Below are 14,291 nucleotides of genomic sequence, written 5' to 3' on the forward strand. Positions count from 1 at the left end.
AGCACTGGGAGAGGGAGAATCCCCTCAGGGGTTCGCGTTACGGGGAGCACTGCGGGGCGATCCCCTCAACGCTGGGAGGAGGAATCCCCTCAGGGGTCCCCGTTCCTGAGAGCACTGCGGCGGGGTTCTCTCAGCACTGGCAGAGGGAGAATCTCCTCAGGGGTCTCCGTTCCTGGAAGCACTGCGGGACGATCCCCTCAGCATTGGGAGACGGAGAATCCCCTCAGGGGTCCCAGTTCCTGAGAGCACTGCGGCGGGGTTCTCTCAGCACTGGGAGAGGGAGAATCTCCTCAGGGGTCCCCGTTCCTGGGAGCGCTGCGGGGCGATGCCCTCAGCACTGGGAGGGACAATCCCCTCAGGGGTTCCCGTCCCGGGGAGCGCTGCGGGACGGTCCCCTCAGGACTGGGTGTTATGTCACAGCCCCGGTGATGTCAGAGCGGCGCGCGGTGTCGCGGCGCTGACGCGGCGCGGGGCGGGCGCTGTGGCGCTGTCCCCGCTGTCCCCGCGGGGCCCGGCCGGACATGGCCCCGCGCGGCCGCCCCGCCGCCGCCGCCATGCCCCGCAGGGGCGCCCGCAAACGCCTCAAGTTTCGCGCCGACGACGTGTGCTCCGAGCGGGGTGAGGGCCGGGCCGGGCCGGCGGGGCCGGGCCTGGGCCGCGGCTGAGGGGGCCGGGGCTCATGAGGGGAACGGCGCCTGATGGGGGGAGCGGGGACTGTGAGGGAAGGCGGGCCTGAGGTGAGCCGGGCCGAGCTTGGCCCTGCTGGTGCACGCCGGAGAGGAGGCCTGGGCCCGCATTAGGGCCCGGGGGAGGAGATAGTTAAAGGGCCTGAGCTTGGTCTGGGTGAGAAGGATGAGGGGAAGGAGGACGGTCCAGTCTCACCTAGGAGTGAGCTGAGCCCTCGGGTTTGTGCAGGCAGAGAGCTGCGTCCAGGCGAGATCCCCCAGGGGGGTTCTGGACGGATGTGTGGCAATAAGACCTCTTCGCCTGTGGAGGAGGAGCCTGAGAGCAGAGGATCAGCCAGGCTCGAGTTGGGCTGTGTGAGGGAGAATGGGATTATCACTGGATGAGGTGGTGGGAGAAGGCGAATTGCACTGGGCTGGGTGGGGGCGTGGGTCCCCCGAGCCTGGTAGACTGATGGTCTGGAGTAGAGACTTTCTGGGGATTCCTGGCCTGCACAATCTTTGCTGAGGCTCATTTTCCTGCTTGTGCATCTCCTCCTTGAGCCTCTACTCCTCTGGGGACTGTTCCCTTTAGTCATCGTGACTCTTAGCCCTTTTGTCCCCTCCCCATAATCCCTAATCGCTGTGACCCCTGTTTCCCCCTCTCTGCAGTGACGGTGGCAGATTATGCCAACTCAGACCCAGCTGTGGTGAAGTCTGGGCGGGTGAAGAAGGCTGTGGCCAACGCAGTGCAGCAGGAAGGTGAGTCTGCCCTGGGGCCCCAGCCTTCCCCACACTGCCTTCAGGTTTTGCTCTGCATGACATGGGAAACTCCTCTTCCTTAAACTGAGAAAATTTGTTGTCCTTTAGTGCTGAAAATGAGCATGTGCTACTCTGTAGACAACCGGATGTTAAGGACTTAGACAGGAGGTTTTGCAGAAAGCCTGCTGCAAGAATTGCTGAGTCTTTGTTAGTGCCTGAAATGGAAAGGCTTGGGTGTCATCTACTGCTTGAAGCAGAAAATAACATTATAAAAACCTTTATTACTTTATTACCACATATAAAACTGTAGATAACTTTATTAGCAGGTAAAGTTCTTTGCCGGGGGAGTAAGGTTGTGATGGGTCTGTCAAACACATGTTGTGAGGAGGTCTTGGGAGGCTGTTGGTTTTTTTTTGGCAAACTTTGCAAAGATGGAGTTTTCCTGGAAAGGTAGTGCAGTATTTTGTTATCTGCTTCCTCCTTGTCTGGGAGCTTTCTGAGCTAACACACCCCACTTGCTTGAGAAATGGTGAGGTTTTGGCCTTTTAAATGTAGCTGTCACACGTGTTGGAGGTGGATGTTGTGTTGACAGGGATAACTGAAATTTTCATAAAGGAAAACTCTTGGTTTGCTGCTGAAACCTTGCACTGTTAGAGGCAGTATGCACTTGGCATAAGTGCCTGTCAGGGGCAGTAGTGCTCCTGAACATCCTCTTCAGCTGCCACTTCTCAAGCTTTTAAGATCAGGGCACCTCCCTGTTTTGTGGCCTCCTTTGTTTGGGGCTTCCCTCCTGTTCACCCATCTGTGTTCTGTCTCCTGGAGGCAAAGTCCAGCACTTATGCCGGCAAACTGCTGGTGTTCTGTTCTCCCTGCGCCCAGCATCATCTGCTTCATCCAGTTTATCGCCTTCCCTGCTGTGTTTCTGGCTCACCCCCACCTCACCCTGGTGCCTCCGGGTCACAGCAGTTCCGTGCCCACCCCTTTCCCAGATCTTTGCAGTGCAGTCTCAGGGGTTTCCCCTCCGGATTCAGGGATTCTCGGGATCTCTCCTCCCCCGCCCCGGGGCGGTGCTCCAGCCTTATCTGGCCCAGCCATGACCGTGCTGCAGCCTTATCTGGCCCAGCCTTATCTCGGGGTGTGTCTCGGGGTGCCACGCGTGGGGACAGGAGCGCCGAGCTTTGGCCTTGCTGGGCTCCGAGTGAAGGCCGTGCTGGGCGTGGCTGCAGCGGGCAGGGCGCCGCCCACAGCGAGCATTCCGAGGGAGCCGCGGCCGGGAGGAATTTATCTGGGCTTCCTTCTTAATGCCCAGGATGGGGGGATTGCAACACTGAGGTGAAGAGAGGGCTGCAGTGCAGCCATTCACTGCTCGCTGGACTCGTGCTGTTGGCTCAGAGGTTGAGTTTTCCTTAGCAGAGTGGGCTGGACTCTTCTTCTGAACCCCACTCTGAGTCCCTGTCAGGTTTGTCCTCTCTTGCTTGGCTGTGTTTGATGTCCTAACTCACTGTCATTTGTGTTGCCACCTATTCCACTCTCTTTTTACCTATGAAAGGTCATGTAGAGAGGGCAGGGGGAAAACAACTGCCATGAATACATCCAGGTGCCAGGAAAGCCTCCAGTTTCAGAACAAACTGTGCAAAGTGAGGTAGAACTGGTTTAGCAAAGCACTGAGGTGTGTCTAGTCGGTGGGTACAATCAAGCCCTGTCTGAAGACTGTCTTTCCATCTGCTGTCTTTTCATTCTAAAACCTTGTTTGGTGGTTAGAAATGAGAATATTTTTCACCTGAGTTTATGTTTGGTTTCTTGTTGTTGTTTTGTTTTTTCTGCTACTCTGTCTCTGATTAAAAAGCACATTTTGCTCTTCAGTGGCTCTGGTCACTGCAGTGACTGGAACTGGGATGTTTAAAACCTTCCTGGGCCTCAGTTTGTGCTGAGTAGAAAAGCTTGAACACTATAAGCCTCCTCTGACCTCACTGGTCATGTTCTATTCTTCACCCAGTTTGTTGGGTTGAAATTCAGCTCTCGAATGAGTTTCACAGCTGTTAGCCTTCGTGCTGCTGTGGCAGTGCTGGTCTCTGTGGCAGTGCCTCACACAGCTGTAATGCAGGACCACGCCTTTCTTTTTCCAAGACTGTCATTACTGACTTTCATGTGTATTTTTCTGCCCTAATGAGCCCTCAGTTTACAGATCGAGTTTTAAAAAGAATATTTCTGAACAGAGATATGTCTGAGCATGTCCCCAGATACAGGAAAAAGCCAGCCCCAAGCTCCAGCTGACTCAGCTGGCTGTTTTCCTCACTAGGCCAGGGCCTTCCCCTTCACTAAATTCCAGGGTAAGTGGAACTCCTTTGCACTTGACACTGAGTTCCAGCCCCAATGGATTGTGTCAGCAGCCACAGGAAGGTTGTCCTGCTGCAAAGGGAGTGAGTCTTCTCCATGTTCATAAAACAGTTCCAGAGCAGGTGCTGGCTCCAGGCTGAACATGGCCATGCAAAGCAACTCTGCTGTTTAGGAAAACCAGTTACCCTTTATAAAGAGGCTGTTGTTTTATTTGGAGTTGTAAATAGCTTCAGCTAAACCAGTGGGATCTGCATAATGTGCTGGTAATCATCCTCATTGTTCATTACTTAAAACAAGCAGCTGAATAATTATGTTTCCCATTCACTCACCCCTGCTAATCTTTCTCTGACAAGGTAATCCTTGAGCTCAGGATTTACTTGCTTGTGTCACTCACCAGAAAGCTTTAAGGCAGTGGTTCCACTGAAGCATCTCCTGAACTTGGATCACCTTTTCCTCTCTGCTGTTGTACTTACTGTTGCTTTTCATTCCAGTAAAATCCCTGTGTGGTTTGGAAGCTTCCTGTGTCCCTACTGAGGAAGTTCTCTCCGTGTCAGGGGAGTCCTGTGACAGCAGTGATGAGATGGATACCAAGGAGAGCATCAACGGGAGGGCTGCAAGGAAAAAGAAGAGCAAAAGGCACAAAGGTGTGGTCACCTGCAGTCCTGGGGCTCTGTGGGCTCTTGCTACGTGTCCAGCGTGGGGGATGCTCATGCTGGGGATTTACAGGATGGTCATGGGGCTCTTGGAGCATTCTGGAATTTGTGTGTGCACAAAGAAATGCCAAGGGTTTAGTCACTTGTAAATCTGCTGGCACTTGGTCACAGCAGCTGTATTTGCACAAAGGCAGAGCCTGGGGCATGAAATCAGAGCCCAGAGAGCTCCTTGCTTTTAACAAATATCCCTCAGTCTTGGAAAACAAACACTGCTATTTCAGAGTTGTGCAATTGTGCCACTGGATATGTTGCTTCACTGAACACGGGGTGGTGGCAGCAGGTTTGCTTTGGGATTGAAGTGCTGCTGTCCATGATGCATTTGTTGGCAAAACACTAGCTCTGTTTTCAGTGTTTCCAGGGCTGTGGTTTGTTACAAATGGGTTTAAAGGGCTCTTTTCCCAGCAAGGAAGTGCATTTGATCCTACTGGCACCTTAATACATTAGTTCAAGTGAGATGTATCCTTGAGCATTTGCACTTTGTGCAACTCCATAGAAATCCATTGACAATGCAGTGTAAGCATCAAACAGCTCTGCTGGACTGGGGAACCCTGCAGAAGTTTCTAGTATCAGGTTGCTTTCAGGTTGAGAAGCAAATTTTGACCAGTTTTCTTGAGCTTAATAGCAATTTATGTAGCACGTGATCATCCATCCACCACAGACTGAGGGTGAACAGCACTTCCTCTGGGAAGGGAGTTAAGAGAGGTTAATCTCTTTTATTAAGGCATCCTTCAGAATCCTGGCAAAATAATATCTGAGTGGCTGGAGCTGTGAGTCTGGGAAGACAATATTCTGTTCTACCACAGCCTTGTCTTGTTTCTGCTACACGTTTAGGGAGGAAAAAATGGTGATAGAACAGTGATGCTTCTGGCTGCCTTCTGAGTTCAGCAGTGTGGAGTTTGGTGGCTTCTTGAGCCAGAGCTGACCCAGCAAAATGGGTGTAGCAGCTCATTGTGGGTGTGCCTGCCATAAATCTGAAGTGCTGTGGGGAAGTGATCACATCCAGAGCTTTCTTTGGCAAGTATGATATGAGGATAAAGCACTGCCCTTTGTATTAACCTGCTGTCTCAGCGTTAGATCTGGCACCCTCAAGTTCCCAAACACCTCTTCTATGCCAGAGATCTCACAGCAGATTTTCCTATTAGGGCTGTGCACAAGTTGTGTTTTCCTTTTCTGTTCTTAACCTTCCTAATGCTCAGTATTGTTCACCTACTCTAAAACTATTTTTTGATCCTAAAGTTGGAGCAATGCGTGTGCAAAAAAATGTGGTGTAAACTACAAAACACTCCAGGAATGAAAGGAGTGTGAGCCCTCAGTTCTGGCTGAGCAGTTCTGACACCTCTAAGAGGAACAGGCCATTCTCTCCATCTGAATTGCATTAAAAGTTCTATCCAAAAAGTTTTAATGAAATAAGGAGATTTAAGAAAAGAAGCTGATTGCCAGATGCAGAACAGAATTTCCCTCCCTGACAGAGCTCCTACCAAAATATTGTGACCACTGGAACAAAGACCTGACAAGCCTGGCAGTACCAGTGATCAGGGTCTTCATGTGTGAAGCTATTTTAGTGACCTGTTGAATGTACCCTTTCCATTAAAAATGCAGGAACTTGGCCCTCCTTTATGTGAAGTTGCTTCTTTATTTGACATCCGATTTTTATTTCTCAACTTCAATGTGGTATTTCAGCTGTGCCAGGGTCAGGCATCAAAACAGGGTCCAGAAAAGGCTTTGTGGTTTCCAGCCTTGCACACAGCACTCAGTTGGACAAGATGCTGAACAAAATGACCTAATTCTGTATGCTTTGAGCTGAGCTGCTGGATTAGAAACCTCCAGAGAACCCTTTCAACCTGAATTCCTTTATGAATCTGCCACTTTGCCCACTTGTGCAGCAGGGATAGCAGTGGCAGGTGTCCAGCCCAGGGGAGGTGTCTGGCTCTGATGGCAGTGGGAGCAGGGCCACTGAGGCTGTGCACCCTGGGGCCTGGGCTGTCCCTGGATGGGAGTCAGGGGCCCTCGTGTGCTGCCAGGTGTGCAGCATCTGTCTCTGGGTGGGAGCTGGTGCAGATGGGATATCCAGGTGTGCAGCATCTGTCTCTGGGTGGGAGCTGGTGCAGATGGGATATCCAGGTGTGCACATCTGTCTCTGGGTGGGAGCTGGTGCAGATGGGATGTCCAGGTGTGCACATCTGTCCCTGGGTAGGAGCTGGTGCAGATGGAATGTCCAGGTGTGCAGCACGTGTCCCTGGGTGGGAGCTGGTGCAGATGGGATGTCCAGGTGTGCAGCATCTGTCTCTGGGTGGGAGCTGGTGCAGATGGGATATCCAGGTGTGTCTCTGGGTGGGAGTTGGTGCAGGTGGGATGTCCAGGTGTGTCTCTGGGTGGGAGTTGGTGCAGGTGGGATGTCCAGGTGTGTCTCTGGGTGGGAGTTGGTGCAGATGGGATGTCCTGCACTAATCCAGCCGCGTTGCCTTTAGAAGATGCTGAAGGGGGAGGAGGAGAGGAATATCCCATCGACATCTGGCTGCTCCTGGCTTCCTACATCCGCCCTGAGGACATTGTCCGGTTCTCTCTCATCTGCAAGAAAGCCTGGACTGTCACTTGCACTGCTGCCTTTTGGACCAGGCTCTACAGAAGGTGAGACTCTAGAGGGTTTTAAAAACCGGTTGTGGGAGGTTTCAGTAGAGAGCAGTTCTCTGCAGAGCTGGAAATAAGGGAGTAATTCCCTTTAGGCCTGGGCCTTGTGTTTGCACATTGACATAGTGATGTGGGCCTCTCTTGTGGAATATTCTTATCCCTCAAGGACAAGCTGGGAGAGCTGGGGTTCAGCCTGGAGAAGAGAAGGCTTGGGGAAAACATCCCTGTGACCTTCCAGTACCTTAAGAGGGCTTAAAAAGGGGGCGGAGGGACTTTTTATCTGGGTCGATGGTGACAGAACAAGGAGTAATGATTTTAAACTCAGGGCAGAGAGCAGGGTTAGATTGGATGTTAGGAAAAAATTCTTAACTGTAAAGGCAGTGAGGTCCTGGCACAGATTGCCCAGAGAAACTGTGTCCCATCCCTGTAGTGTCCAAGGCCAGGTTGGAGCACCCTGGGATAGTGGAAGGTGCCCCTGCCCATGGCAGGGGGTGGAATGAGCTGAGCTTTAAGGTCCCTTCCAACCCAAACCATTATAAGATTCTAATATCACATCTGCTTTGGGTATGGAAATGGATCTTTGTGGTGTATTCCTGTATGTTCCCTGTAAAATCTCAGAGCTTTGTGTCCTTTTCTGCTTGCCATGGCCCAACACTTGTATATATCAACCTGTCCAAGTGTGTATGGCAGGGTCAGTGCTGAAAAGCAAACATCATTGATGGACAACTTGCCGTGCCTCAAGCTCTAATCATAGCCACCTCCCTGTAATTTGGGAGTTTTGGAGCTGTACAGTGACAGGAGTAAGTGAAAGCAAGGGGGCCAAAGGGGTGGTCAATGCTTGATACAAATGCTTCTGTCCCAGTACATGCCACGGGGATATTCCTTCAGGAGAGAACATTTTCTTTATCACAGCTCTACCTGTTGCCCAGGAGGCACAAGCAGCAGGGGCGCAGAGAGTGACTGTGGTCATCCTTGCCCTGCCGCTGGTTTTTTGTGTGACATTCCCTAGCAAAGGCTCCTTTGGAATGTGATAAGTAACAGCCCTTGAGTGCAGGTGTTCAGGCTGCTCAGGCAGTGCTGAGAGCTGCAGTCAGCTCAGCTGAAGTCCCTGGGAACCTGCAGCAACCTGCAGCCCTTTGTGCAGCCTGCAGCTACATCTCCGGCTGATCTCTGGGCAAACTAGAAATTATTGGGAATTGTAGTAGGATGTGTGGGCTGGAAGCCTGCCTGGTGCAGGTCAGGGCTTTGAGGCTGCCTGTGGTGTCCTGTCAGCAGCACAACCCCATCAGAGCCCTCAGGGCTGAGCAGGTGCTGTGGTCAGTGAGATGTGTGTGGGGAGTGTTCCCTGGCAGGGCTGCGGCCCCGCGCTGACGCTGTGGCTGTGGCTGTGCAGGCACTACAGCCTGGACGCGTACCTGCCCCTGCGCCTGCGGCCCGAGTCCATGGAGAAGCTGCACTGCCTGCGCGCCTGCGTCATCCGCTCCCTGTTCCACATGTACGAGCCCTTCGCCGCCCGCCTCTCCAGGAACCCCGCCATCCCAGACAGTACTCCCAGCACTTTAAAGAATTCCAGAGTAAGTGGCATCACTGAGCAGCTGTTTTCTGTTGGTTTGGTTTTTTCTTTCTAGAAGAAAAACAGATGATATGGAGATGGTCGCCAGTGAAGCTGGTGTAGGATGGTCGCTAACTGGGTATTCTCAGTGGGATTTGTAAAAGTGGGCTGATTACTTGTACGTGTAGAGTTACTCTTTGGAGTAACTTCTGCTTAAGTCCTATACTACACCATTTTAACCAGCAAAAGGATCCTGGTATCACTGGATATGAGAACTGCCAGGGATGTTTGCAGCTTCCCTTCCTCTGATCAAGGCTCCATAGGATTGGCTTTTATATGTTTTGCTGTATTCTGACACTGTCTGCCAGAGAACATCTCTCTGTAACAGGCCTCTGGAGAGCTCAGGAGTGACACTGATGCCAGGAGTTGTGTCACTCTGCTTTCCTGCAGGTCGTTCCTGGTCTGGTGTGTGGGTGAGGTGGGGTGGTGATGCTGGGGTGAGCATGGCAAATATGCAGAGCCTGTGTCTGCTTTGGGACTGGGCTGCACTTGTGTTGGGCTGTGAAGGGCTTGTCTGTGGTGTGGGCCGGTAATTCCCTGTGCTATTCCAGCTTGGAGCACTTGCATATTATTCCTCTTTAAGTGCTGTTGACCATTAACTCTGAAATGCCTTTGTGTCTCTTGTTTGGTTTTAACTTGCAACTGGCCGATAATCTGTGAGCAGCTTAAGCAATGATGTGAGTTCTCCACCCTCCAAATCCTAGGTTAAAAACCTGTTGAAAAAGGTTTCTGGAGCCAAACTGAAGTGGGTTTCATTTAGGAGTTGTTCTTTCTTTTCTATTCAAAATAGAGGAACCTCATCTATCTGTACATGACATCCCACCTTTCTTCCTTCCTCTCCCTGTCACAGGCTGTCCTAGGCTCGGGGAGCATCCAGCAGCACACAGGAGGTGGTGCTGCAGCACAGGAAAAAGCACATGGCTCTGTGTGTGGCCTTATCTCTGCATCCAGAGCTCCTTGTTCTCTTCCTGAGTCCCCAGGCTGGGGATCTTCATTCTTGCCAACTGAAAAAGCAAGACACTTTGAGGACATTTCAGTAGTCCTGAGCCCAAGCTCCCACTGCTCATGGCTGTAGGAGGAGCTGGACCCCCGAGGTGGTGCTGGCAGGGTGGACATTTCAGAATTCCTGGTGACATCATAACGGCTTTGGTGCCCACTGCTAGTGCTTCTCCTGTACTAACAGTTGGAGGAGCATCCTTTAAGTGCAGTCTTTCATTGTTCAGCTTTTAAAAAAGGAAATTAAATGGGGACGAGTCTTTGTCAGAGCAGTAGAGGTTTGACCTAACCCCTTGCAGCATGAAAGAGCCACCCTGAGTCTGGTCTTGCTGTACTACTGCACTGCAGGACTCTGAGCTGCACTTGTGTGACTGTACACACAAATCCCTCAGCACAGAGGGTTTGGAGGAGGACCTGGCACTGCCTCCCCATGTTCTGGCTTTCCTGGGCTTTGGTTGTACCTTTGTGGGTTGCTGACACTAACAGCAATGCCTACCTAAACTGCATGTGGCTAGAGGAGAGCCCAGCCCCAAGTGTGATCCAACCTAGCTTTTCCTCTTTAATTTCCTTTTTTCTTTCCCTAGCCTAGCTTGTGTGGGACACTGGAGCCGTTATGGTGTCAGCAGAGGTGTTTGCCCTTTAAAGACACCCCATTATTTTGGGCGGAGCGGCCCCGCACGGCGCGTCTGAAGGGCAGGACGGCTGACCCGAGGACGACATCCTCTGCCCCTTAGGAGGTACTGACCTTTTGTCCTTCACTACTTGCCATGACCAAACAGGTTGCTAGACCAGGCTGCCTCTGCAGGTGAACTACAAATGCCACTGGTGGAGTTAAACTCAGCAGCATCTGCTGCTCATCTGAGTTAAAAGATCTGGAGAATGCTTTTATTGGAAAAAACTTGAGGGCTGCTTCCTCCCAGGTGGAGGTTATTCCATGCATGTTTCTGAGCTTTACTCCGCAGAGCTTTGTTGTTCACCTCATGAAGATTGTGGAGAAAAAAGGTCTTTTAAGGACTTGCTTATGAATGTGACTCAGTTGAAGTTGAGGGTCTTGTATCCCCCTTGGTCTCTTCAGAGCCTCTGTGATGGAGGCTGGCTCTGGCTTTGTTTTATTAGGATCACTCCATCCTGGAATGAAGTTAAATGTGTGCTTTGCCCTGCAACCCAGTCAGGCCTTCTCTCTTCAGGAGAGACTGTGTACGGATCACAGGGAATACTCTTTACCCACATTATTCCTCCTTTACCTGCTGACACTGATGAAAGATAAGACCAGCTGTGTTGGGCTGGCATCTGTGGTGTGGAAAAGCTTTGTGGGATGGCTGGACTGATTTGCCAGGTTCTTTGCTTGGCTGTTGAAGGCTGGTTGCTTGTACTGTGACTGGTAGGCTGGGATTTCCCTCCTGCAGGAGTTTTTCTGAGCCTCCTGCTCTAGAATAAGCTCCTGGGCTGGAGCCTGTGGCCCACAGCCCACAGAGTGATAACCAAGTGAAATTGGAGCAGTCCTGATGTATATCTGCATGAGAGGGCAATGCTGGTTATCATTGCCCTCTGAGGCTGGTTCAGGCTGGTTTCTCGTTTTCTTTGGAAAAGAGACAGAAGGTTGGTCAGACTGTGCTGTCCTGGCAGTGGCTTTGGACTCGAAATGATGACAGTCAGTGCTGATAATGGCAAGGTCAGGGTCTCCATTTGACACCACAATGGCTTAGGAACTTCTTCATCCATCACCTCATAGCTCATGTGGTCTTTGTATTTCCCTCTGGATCCTTTCCTTCTCAATCCTTACTCTGTTCTCTGTTGTTCCTCGCTTTAACCTTGTTTGGAACCCAGTTTAATGGGAGTTGCTGGTGGGTAGAGGGAATGGGTGAATCTGCACCACTTACACCTGCCCTAGGAAAGGGACAAATGGCACATCAGGATTTTGCTGTTTGGCACATCAGTGACTCCATGTTGCATGAGGAGTTGGCCAGCTTGAAACTGGGAGATCTACACTGCTGAGAAGGTTCTTTGAACATAATCAATTTGAATAAGTGGCGCCTAATTTCTCCTATGTAATTGTGTTTTCAATTGGAAGCCTTTATGATCTGTTAAAACTTATTTAAAGTGGTGTTTCTAAGGGTTTCATAATTTTGTGTTTCTTTTTTCCACCCCAGTGTCTGCTTTTCTGGTGCAAAAAGATTGTAGGGAACAGACAAGAAGCAATGTGGGAATTCAACTTCAAGTTCAAAAAGCAGGTATGAAAGACCCAGATCAGCTGTGACTTTTGTTTGAAGTAGAAATTATTTTTCTGGGGAGTAGAAGGGAAGTGGAAACTTTTTGTCCATTCAGAGAATAAATGCAAAGAGATTTCCATGGTAAACTAAAACATGTTGTAGAACTACACTCAGTTTTCAGTCTGTGTTACCAAGACGTTTAGAATCCCACATTTTTATTTCCTCCTTCAGTATCCTTTCCCTGCTATAAGATGTGGATCATCACTACTGATTGTTACCAAAAACCAGACTGTCTGACTGTAGTGGTCAAAATGTTGACCAAAATCTGAAACTTCTTGTTATGGCATTGCCAAGATTTCTCAGACAAGTGAAGACAGCCAGCACTGCCAGGGAAAGCCTCCAGTAGTGGGTGTTGGGAGAAGCCAGTAATTTCAGGCAACCTTGGGATTTGTGCAGCTTTCCCCTCTAAAGAAATGGGTCTGAAAATTGTCCATCCATAGTGATGGCATTTTGTTGTTATTGTAACACTTTGCCCAAATACCTGGGGAGGAGGAGAGACCCTGCCAGGCCACACTGGGGAGGAGCAGCCAGGCCCAGCAGAGGTTCCTGCTTTGCTAAATCGGCCTCTCTTTCTTTCAAGTCTCCCAGATTGAAGAGCAAGTGTTGCAAAGGTCTCCAGCCCCCAATCCAGTATGAGGAAGTGCACACAAACCCAGATCAGGATTGCTGCCTGCTGCAGATCACCACCTTCAACTTCATCTTCGTGCCAATCGTCATGGGCATGACCTTCACCTTGGTGAGTGGGAGAAAGCTGCCAGGCTCTGCAGATGATGCTCCTGTAAGGACATGAGAGGGCACCTGGAATCTCCTGTGTTGGAAGGGACCCACAGGGTCCCCTATTCCTGGCCCTGCACAGGACAACCCCAAGAATCCCACCCAGTACCTATTTTGGGCTGTATAAATCCTACTGTTCTATCAGCAAACCAGTTCTGGGAATCATATGGTTAATAAAGAGAGGAAGTGCTCAGAATCTGGGTTTAACTTCTCCATTTCCCCTGTTTGGTGCAGTGAATAGAGAGGATGTAGAGAATGTTCCAGGAGCTGTGGTTAGGCAGTGTCTGGCCCCAGGTCAGTTACCAGAACTGCAGCAGGTACAGGAGACAGGGAGCAGTACAAGTGGAGGTCTGCCCCTCACAGGAATATCTCTTTATGGCAGTAAATTCTGAGAGGAAAATCCCACATGAGCAAACTCTTTGATTGTGTGTTTGGTCCCTGATTGGGAGTCAGGGTTTCAGAAGTTGCCAGTGCTCAGCAGAGGTTCAGTCTGGCCTCACTTAGGAGTTGGGCAGTGAGTTCCAGACTTCTCCTGACATCCATGTGTTTCCAGGTTCACTTAGAATCAGAGTCATAAAATTACTTGTATTAGAAAAGACCTTTAAGATCAGTCCCAGCACTGTCGTGTTCACCTCTAACCCATGTCCCAAGTGCCACATCCACAGGCCTTTTGAACACTACAAGGGATGGTGACACCACCACTGCCCAGGCAGTTCCAGTGTCCTTTTACAGCCCTTCCAGTTTCCAGCATGATTATTTGGGGCTGCCAGCCAGCCAGCTGGTTTGGACAAGAATGAGAATGTGACTGTGAAACACCTTGTACGACTCAGAGGAATTTATAAAGTCTAGAAGTGTGGTGTTGAGAGCTCTCTTGGTCACTGTGACTCTCTGAAGCAGCTCTGCTCTCCTCTCTTGCAGTTCTCCATCTCGGTGAGCACGGACATGCGGCACCACCGCGTGCGCCTGGTGTTCCAGGACGCGCCCGTGCGCAACGGGAAGAAGCCGCGCGTGGAGCAGGGGGTGCAGGTGGTGCTGGACCCTGTGCACAGTGTCAGGCTCCTGGACTGGTGGCACCCACAGTACCCCTTCTCCCCAAAGGCTTAGTGCTCTCCTGAGGCTGCAGGAGCCCACAGGGGACTGAATCTGGCAGGCTGAAGAGAATTTCTAGGAACCAGGAAATCCTATTTTTATTTCTGAAATAAATTCTGCAGTCTCCTTGCAAGTGGTTGAAGCTGCTGAGCTAGTTTGTATGTATATAACTTCTGGTCAGTAATGAGCAGAGCTGAGTGTAAAGCAGAAACTATTTGTAAACACACTTTTATGTAAAATTGACATTTTATGATTTGAAAGGAGCTCCCTGGAACTGTTCATTTAAAATCCTTTTGGTGCTAATCAAAGTGGTCTTGTGTTCTGTTGTTTGGGAAGAGTAGGAGGTTTTGCTTTCCAAGAACTTTCCTTTTTGCTTTCCAGGAACAATCAAGAAACAAAATCCATGTTTGTTTTACTGCAGCAGGATTGTGTTCATGCACAGTGTGAT

The 14,291-nt window shown here is 50.5% G+C and overlaps 1 protein-coding gene across 2 annotated transcripts; it reads left to right on the top strand.

The window, feature by feature from the left end:
* Nucleotides 1-517: 517 nt before the first annotated feature.
* Nucleotides 518-14,151, top strand: TMEM183A (transmembrane protein 183A). 2 transcript variants are annotated; one of them, XM_063178062.1, is made up of 8 exons: nt 518-618; nt 1,335-1,424; nt 4,253-4,405; nt 6,943-7,102; nt 8,496-8,676; nt 11,861-11,941; nt 12,561-12,716; nt 13,673-14,151. In XM_063178062.1, the coding sequence occupies exons 1-8, from the start codon at nt 522-524 to the stop codon at nt 13,856-13,858; spliced, it is 1,104 nt and encodes a 367-aa protein (XP_063034132.1). In that variant the 5' UTR covers nt 518-521; the 3' UTR covers nt 13,859-14,151. The 2 variants fall into 2 exon arrangements, with proteins under 2 accessions (XP_063034132.1, XP_063034133.1); XM_063178063.1 differs by having other exon boundaries at nt 6,946-7,102.
* Nucleotides 14,152-14,291: the final 140 nt, after the last annotated feature.

Source organism: Melospiza melodia, chromosome 28, assembly GCF_035770615.1.
Source record: "Melospiza melodia melodia isolate bMelMel2 chromosome 28, bMelMel2.pri, whole genome shotgun sequence".
In the NCBI taxonomy this organism is placed as follows: domain Eukaryota; kingdom Metazoa; phylum Chordata; class Aves; order Passeriformes; family Passerellidae; genus Melospiza; species Melospiza melodia.